The sequence below is a fragment of the Gossypium hirsutum genome, chromosome A07, assembly GCF_007990345.1.
Source record: "Gossypium hirsutum isolate 1008001.06 chromosome A07, Gossypium_hirsutum_v2.1, whole genome shotgun sequence".
In the NCBI taxonomy this organism is placed as follows: Eukaryota; Viridiplantae; Streptophyta; class Magnoliopsida; order Malvales; family Malvaceae; genus Gossypium; species Gossypium hirsutum.
The window spans coordinates 84,586,847-84,594,766 of NC_053430.1; the positions used below are offsets into that span (position 1 = coordinate 84,586,847).

Genomic DNA, 7,920 nt, shown 5'->3' on the forward strand with positions numbered 1-7,920 from the left:
CCGGAAGTGTCACATGGAATGGGTTTGAAAACTATTGTATTTAAGTTAAAAACCATACCAGTTCGTTAGCCCTTATCGCTATTGTCAATTACAAAGCTCTCCTTAAATCGCTTAGAGGTAAGATGTAATTGTAGCATAAACTTTTAAAAAAAAGTTGTTTTTAGAAAACCGTTCAAAATTTTAGAAAAAAACCCTCGCTTTTGGTAAAATCCGAGTTATATTGCGTTTTGCAGTCGTAAAATTATAAAATCACAGTCTAACCCAAATAAAAACAGTTTGTAAAGTCCGAATTACATAAAAACCAAATAACCAAAATTTAAAAATAATATCAAAACTATAATCAGTTCGAACAGATGGTCACCATGGGGCTCTGCAGCACCGGTCCACCTAACTCCGTGGATTACCTGTATAGAGTAATTAGAAAAGAGTGAGTTTACGTAAACTCAGTGTGTAACCCCACAGAATTAAGCATGCACACAACTAGAAAATCAAAATCAGTCAGTTACAGATTTGGGCTTAAGCCCATTATGGATACAGATATAGATTCGGGCCTTAGCCCATCTTAGATACAGATACAGATGTGCAAATCAAAAACAGAAATCAAATATTCTACCCCTATCCTCTACACACTATCTTCGACCATCCCTACACACCATGTGAGGTTTAAAACACCCACCCAACCCTACACATCATGTTGTATCGATGCGGCACATAACAGATATAATGCAGCCATGCTGCTAGATAATAGGGATAAACTGCCTTTCAGAACACTTCCTCTAATATACATCATTCCACCCCAATAACAGTAACAGATACAGAAATAGTTATGCAATTTAACATGCTTAACATGCTATTAACCAGATCATAGATAATTATATAGATCAATAATCAGACATACAGAGTACTTTCATACTCAGTATAGGATATCAGTCAATCAGATTATACCGTTTAGGGTTTAGTTAGCCCTTACCGACCTTATAGTAGGCCCACAGTCGTTTAGGACGACCCATGCAACCCTAGGGAGAAATTCAGATAAATAGGCCCCACACTCGTGTGGCCTACACGCCCAGATTGGCCTTGCCCGTGTGGCCCACACGGCCTAGCCCTAAAATCCACACACCTGAGTGAAATACCCATGTGGGCCCACAAGCCCAACTTGGCCAAGCCCATGTGGCTCACACGGCCACACTCGAGCCACCACACGGTCGTGGGTTGCACACGGCCATGCCTTCGTTGACTATACGGCTATATTGTCGCACACGGCCTACCACTCAGGTGACCATATGCCCGTGTGGCATCAATAGATTACAATTTTGGCTTTTGTCGAATCCTATTTTTCTTCGTTTTAGGTACACACCTGGTACTGTTTCAATGTAAAAACGCTTCCAAGACTACTAGCACCTAAAAACAGAATACCGAAAGTCTTATTAGCAAACGATTTACCAAAATTAACCACTAAACTGAGCAACGTTCCACACTTACCACTGCAATACGACTATACAAAAGTTAAGTAGTTGATGCAAAAACCACTAATTCACCGCATTCACTTACACAACCGTTCAAGAATCATCAATTGCTCACTAATATCTGTTATTTTAATATTGCCTAAAACTCAAAATCTAATGTTAACAAATTAAGTCTTAACTTACCAACCTGATTGAAGAACTCAAAAAGTAAGAGTAGTAATTGGTCAGCAAAATGACAGCAATAGAAGAAGAAAAACAAAAATTTTAATGTGAAATAATATAGAAGAGAAGAAAGAAAATAAAACGTCAGATAGATTTGGGGATTTTTGGTAGAGAGAGAAGAGAAGAATTTAGCAAAAAGAAATACCAGGATATTCCCCACAATCCCTTAATTCTCTCCACTACCCTACTACTGATAACTCTCTCAGAATTTTAACTCAACCAAAACTCTATCAGATAACAAAATAAAAAATTTAACACCATTGCTAATGCAGGGATTCAAACACAGAACCTCCAACACTTCAACACTCTTACCACTCGAACCAGTAGGCTCATTCTGATATGAAACTACAGGCAATTAAATATAAGCCCGTTGAACAAAGCTAGGGCTTAATTCCAAAAATAACAAAATTTTCCAAGGGTAAGCCTTGAACCCAAGACCTCACACACACACCCAGAACACTAAAACATTGAAGCAGATACACAATTGTGTCACATTTTCACAAAAGTAGAAAAATAAAATTCAGGGCGTTACAACTCTACCCCTTGAAAGAAATTTCGACCTCAAAATTTACCTTATCAAAACAAGTGAGGATACCGCTGACACATCGAGTCCTCAAGCTCCCATGTCGCCTCCTCAGTGCTATGATTCTGTCACAGCACCTTTACTAATGGAATGAATTTCCTCCTCAATATCTTAACATCTCGATCCAGAACCTGAATTGGCTCATCCTCGATAGTCAAATCCGGCCTAACCTCAATCTCCCCAACAGATACAACACGAGATGGATCAGACCGATACCGCCTCAACATTGAGACATAGAAAACATTGTGTATACGGCCTAGTTCTGGTGGTAGGTTCAACTGATACGCGACCTGCCCTACTCACTTTAAAATTCGATATAGTCCAATAAACTTCGGGCTTAGCTTGCCCTTACGACCGAATCTCAGAACTTTTTTTCCATGGAGAAACCTTAAGAAAGATAAAGTCCCCTATAGAATACTCAATATCCCTCATCTTCAGATCTGCATAAGACTTCTGTCTATCAGATGCCACTTTCAGATGATCCCAAATCAATCTAACCTCATCATCGGTCTTAGAAACCAACTCAGGACCCAAAACCCGATGTTCACCCAACTCAATCCAACACAGCGGGGTCGAGACTTACGACCATACAATACCTTGTAAGGTGCCATCTGAATGCTAGCCTGAAAACTATTATTATAGGTGAACTCAACCAGTGGCAGGTAATCCTCTCAACTACCTCGAAAATCAATCACACAACTCCTAAGCATATCCTCCAGTATCTGAATCACCCTCTCAGATTGATCATCTGTTTGAGGATGAAACGCAGTACTAAAGTCCAATCTCGAACCTAGAGCATCGTGTAACTTCTTCTAAAATTGAGATGTGAAGTGAGGATCCCTATTAGAAATTATTGAGACAGAAACCCCATGTAGTCTAACTATCTCGGAGATATAAAACTTTGCCAATTTCTGTAGAGAGTAGTCGGTCCGAACCGGAATGAAATGCGCAGACTTGGTCAATCGATCCACGATGACCCAAATAGAATCCTTTTTAATGGTGTCAAGGGCAACCTACTGACAAAGTCCATTGCATACGCTCCCACTTCCATAAGGGGATCTTAACAGGTTGTAGCAAACCCGAAGGCCAACTGATGCTCAGCCTTAACTTGCTGACACGTTGACATCGAGCCATAAAATTCATAACCTCACGCTTCAAATCTGGCCACCAGTACAACTCTCAAAGATTGCGGTACATCTTATTACCGCCGGGATGCATAGCATAATGGTTCTATGTGCCTCCCTCAGAATAGATTGCCTCAGATCAGAATTGTTTGATACTCAAATTCGTCCTCGAAAGCATAACACACCATCACTGTTTAACCCAAAATCAGTAGTAGTACCACTCTCAATCTATCGAAACCACAAGCTTAGAGACTCATCCCCTAACTGCTTATCTTGAATTTGATCAATTCAAATTGGCTTAACTTGTAACTCGGCTAACAGACTCCCATCATCAAACAGACTAAGCCGAGCAAACATCGCCTTTAGATCAGTCATCGCTCTACGACTGAGAGCATCGGCCACCATATTGGCCTTACTAGGATGATACTTAATGGTGTAGTCATAATCTTTAAGCAGCTTAATCTATCGCCACTGCCTAAGGTTCAACTCCTTCTGAGTAAGAACATATTTGAGGCTCTTGCGATTGGTGTAGATGATACACCTATCACTATACAGATAATGCCTCCGAATTTTAAACACAAGGACCACTGTAGCTAACTCGAGATCATGCATCGGATAGTTCCCTTCATGTGATTTAATCTGACGGGACGCATAAGCCACAACCTTACCATCCTATATCAGAATGCAACCCAACCCAACGTACGAAGCATCACTGTAGACTAAAAATTCCTTACCAGATTGAGGCTGTATCAAAACAGGAGCCTGAGTTAGAACAAACTTGAGCTTTTCAAAGCTCTCTTGCTGTACACCAGTCCAAACAAAAGGGACACCCTTGCGCAGAAGCTAAGTAAGAGAAGTTGCAATTAAAGAGAACCCCTCGACAAACCGCTGATAATATCCCGCCAAACCCAGGAAGCTACGGATCTCAGATACGTTCTTAAGTTGTTTCCAATCCAGCATAGCCTCAATCTTTCGAGGATCAACATGGATCCCCTCAGCAGAAACTACGTCCTACAGAAATGTTACTTTACGCAACCAGAACTCACACTTGCTTAACTTAGCGTAAATCTTCTTTTCTCGGAGAATCTGAAGCACAACTCTAAGATACTCATCATGCTCATCTTCAGAGATAGAGTAAACTAGGATGTCGTCGATGAAGACCACGATGAACTAATCCAGATAAGGCTAAAACGCTTGGTTCATCAGATCCGAAAAGGCAGCCAGAGCATTCGTCAAGACAAAAGGCATAACTAAGAACTCGTAATGTCCATAATGACTCCTAAATGCAATCTTATGTACATCAGCCTCCTTAACCCTCAACTGATGATACCTAGATCAAATATCAATCTTTGAAAACACAGAATCCCTTCGAAACTGATTAAAAAAACATCGATCCTCGGAAGTGGATACTTATTCTTCACAGTTAACTTGTTCAACTGCCGATAATCGATGCACATCCTCGTGGTCTCATCCTTCTTCTTATTGAACAAAACTGGTGCTCCTTACGGAGACACACTAGGGCAGATGAATCCATGGTCTAGAAGCTCTTGTAGTTGAGCTTTAAGCATAGTAAGCTTTTTCAGTGCCATACGATAAGGAGCTATAGACACCGGAGTCGTACCAGAAAGAAACTCAACCCCAAACTCGACTTCCCGATTCAGAGGTAAACCTGGTAACCCCTCAGAGAAAACATCTAAAAAGTCCCTCACTGTTCTGATATCTCCAACAAAAGAACCCCTAGAATCAAAAACACCGACGTAAGCCAAGTATGCCTCACACCCTTTCCAGACTAGTTTTTCAGCCACAAGCGTGGAAATCACATTGAAAAAATAGTCTTGAAACTCTCTAATCACAACCACCTCCCTACCATCCTTGGTCCTCAGAATGACCCTCTTAGTTGCACAGTTCAAACTGACTCGGTGCTCAACCAACTAGTCCATGCCTAGAATTAAATCGAACTCCTCAAACAGAAGCTCCATCAGATTTGCCAGAAATATCTCCTCTTGCACCTCTAACAAGACGTCTTTATAAAGTGTACTACCTTGAACAGACTGCCCCAATGGACTTAGTACCGTAACCTCACTAGAAATACTCTCCACAAAAATCCCCAAAGTTTTAGATATTAAACTAGCTATGTATAAGTGGGTAGACCTTATGTCTATCAAAGCCAAGTAAGGTATATCAAATAAAAAAGAACGTACCAGTGATGACGTTAGGAGCATCTCTGTCCTCACGGCGTCGAGCAGTGTAAACAAGTGCAAGTTGCTTCACCTCTGTTTGACTAGCACCTCTGCCCGGTACTCTCTACCCACGACCCACACCATTACCACCTTTAGCCTGACCATGGCCCCTAGGTGGCTGTTGAATTACTCTCTGGGACTGCGAAGAACCCGGTGCTGACGCTTGCATCTAATTTGCCCACTGTAGACACTCTCTGATACGATACTCCAATGACCCACACCTCAAACAAGTCCCTAACCTTCTCCACCACTCACCTGGATGGTGCCTACCATAGTCACTGCATGGCTGCATCCCTTTAGGGGAAACAGGAATCCCTACTCTAATCAGCCCATCAAATCTGACCTTTTTCTTAAGCCTCGAAACAGAACTAAAGGGCTCTGAATCCTTCTTATTCTTGTCTCTCTCACAGTCTCTGTTATGGCGCTCCACGCGTATAACATCCTCGATGATCTTCATCTTCTCAACTAAAACCGCGAACTTGCACTCCCTCCGTAAAGCAATCAATACCCTCATATTATCCCTCAGCCCGTCCTTAAACCTAACGCACCTCTCATACTTAAACGCCACCATGCCTCGAGCGTAGCGACTCAGCCTTAGAAATTCGGCCCCATACTCGGCCACAGATTAACCACCCTACATGAGATTTAAAAACTCACACCGGCTAGTATCTATGTAGCTGGCTCCCGCATACTTGCTCTAGAATGCAGTCTTAAACAATTCCCAAGTCAAGTGATCAAGTTGAGTGCCCTCCTTAACCGTTAACCACCACTGGTATACTTCGTCACGAAGTAAGAAAATTGCACCCTTTAATTTCTGCTCAGAGGTACAGTCCAGATCATCCATAATTCTCTCGGTGGCCTCCCAACCAATACTCGGCCACGTTAGGAGTAACTCCTATGACACCCCTAAACAACTTAGCTCCATTAGACCGAAGTCATTCAGTTACTGACCCTCAGCCCCTAGATCCAGAATTAGGTCTAGCAACCCTTTCCAATATCCTCAGTATGGCTTGCGACAGTGCGTCGTCCCCAGCCAAATGACTCTGAGACCCAATCTTAGTAGCAGGTGACACAGGTGTCTCACTAGTGTCTAGATTTGACATAATGCCCAAAGATGAGGACTCAGCTCGAGCCCCTCTACGGCCTCTATCTCGACCTCAAGTAACACATCCACGGATACCTTGAGTGCTCATTGTAGTCTCGAAGTTTTATCTACATTAAGAATTTTATGCATCAATTTTAATTTTTATGAACAAATATTTAATGCAGAAAGTTTTAGAAGTTCAGAGTATTTCGGATGTTTCAGTCTCTAAATGTTTCACTACAGTTTCAAAAAGTGTTAAATAATAGTGTTTTCAAAGTAACTATCTACATTAATTTAGAATAATCTACTTAAGTTTCAAAAAACTTACAGAATCGGCGCCGAAGACTTGGTGTACCACTTACTTAATCAGAGTGTTTAAAATAATTTGAAAACCAATTCCTTAAAATCAAATTTTGAAACCCAAAATTCACAGCCGAGTTTTGCAACCTGGCTCTGATACAACTAAATGTAACACCCCAAACCCGGCTTAGACGTTATGGCCGAATCTGGAAGGGTCACATGGAATGGGTTTGAAAATCGTTATTGTTAAGTTAAAAACCATACCAGTTCGTTAGCCCTTATCGTTGTTATCAATTGCAAATCTCTCATTAAATCGCTTAGAGGTAAGACGTAATTGTAGCGGAAGCTTTAAAAAAAACGTTGTTTTTAGAAAAAACGTTTAAAATTTTAGAAAAACCTTCGCTTTTGGTGAAATTTGAGTTAAATTACATTTTACAGTCGTATAATTATAAAATTACAGTCTAACCCAAATAAAAACAGTCCGTAAAGTCCAAATTACATAAAAACCCGAATAACCAGAATTTTAAAATTATACCAAAACTATAATCAGTTCGAACAAATGGTCACCGAGGGGTTGCGTAGCACCGATCTACCTAACTCTGTGGATTACCTATACAAAATAAACAGAAAAGAGTGAGTTTACGTAAACTTGGTGTGTATCTCCACAGAATTATGCATGCACACAACTAGAAAATTAGAATCAGTAAGTTATAGATTCGGGCTTAAGCCCATTACGGATATAGATACAGATTCGGGCCTTAGCCCATATTAGATACAGATACAGATACAGATGTGCAAATCAGAAACAGAAATCAAATATCCTAACCCCATCCTTCACACACTATCTCTGACCATCCCTAAACACCATGTGAGGTTTAAAACACCAACCCAGCTCGACACA

At 40.9% G+C, this 7,920-nt stretch overlaps 1 protein-coding gene across 1 annotated transcript; it reads right to left on the reverse strand.

Annotated features, from left to right (window-relative positions):
* Window positions 1–2,339: 2,339 nt before the first annotated feature.
* Window positions 2,340–6,206, reverse strand: LOC107956417 (uncharacterized). The gene is made up of 6 exons (XM_016892096.1): window positions 5,814–6,206; window positions 5,597–5,699; window positions 5,338–5,553; window positions 4,902–5,184; window positions 2,659–2,764; window positions 2,340–2,561 (listed from the first exon to the last, which is right to left on the reverse strand). Exons 1-6 carry the CDS (start codon window positions 6,204–6,206, stop codon window positions 2,340–2,342), a joined length of 1,323 nt encoding a protein of 440 aa, XP_016747585.1.
* Window positions 6,207–7,920: the final 1,714 nt, after the last annotated feature.

What these genes read in the sequence shown, in the direction of transcription:
- LOC107956417 (XM_016892096.1), bottom strand. Translation starts at nt 6,206, where the DNA reads ATGGTGGCGTTTAAGTATGAGAGGTGCGTTAGGTTTAAGGACGGGCTG. An exon ending in GGAGTTCGATTTAATTCTAG is followed by an intron (nt 5,185 to 5,337) that starts GCATGGACTAGT and finishes CTGAAAAACTAG; the next exon opens with TCTGGAAAGGGTGTGAGGCA. An exon ending in GGGACTTTATCTTTCTTAAG is followed by an intron (nt 2,562 to 2,658) that starts GTTTCTCCATGG and finishes TGAGTAGGGCAG; the next exon opens with GTCGCGTATCAGTTGAACCT.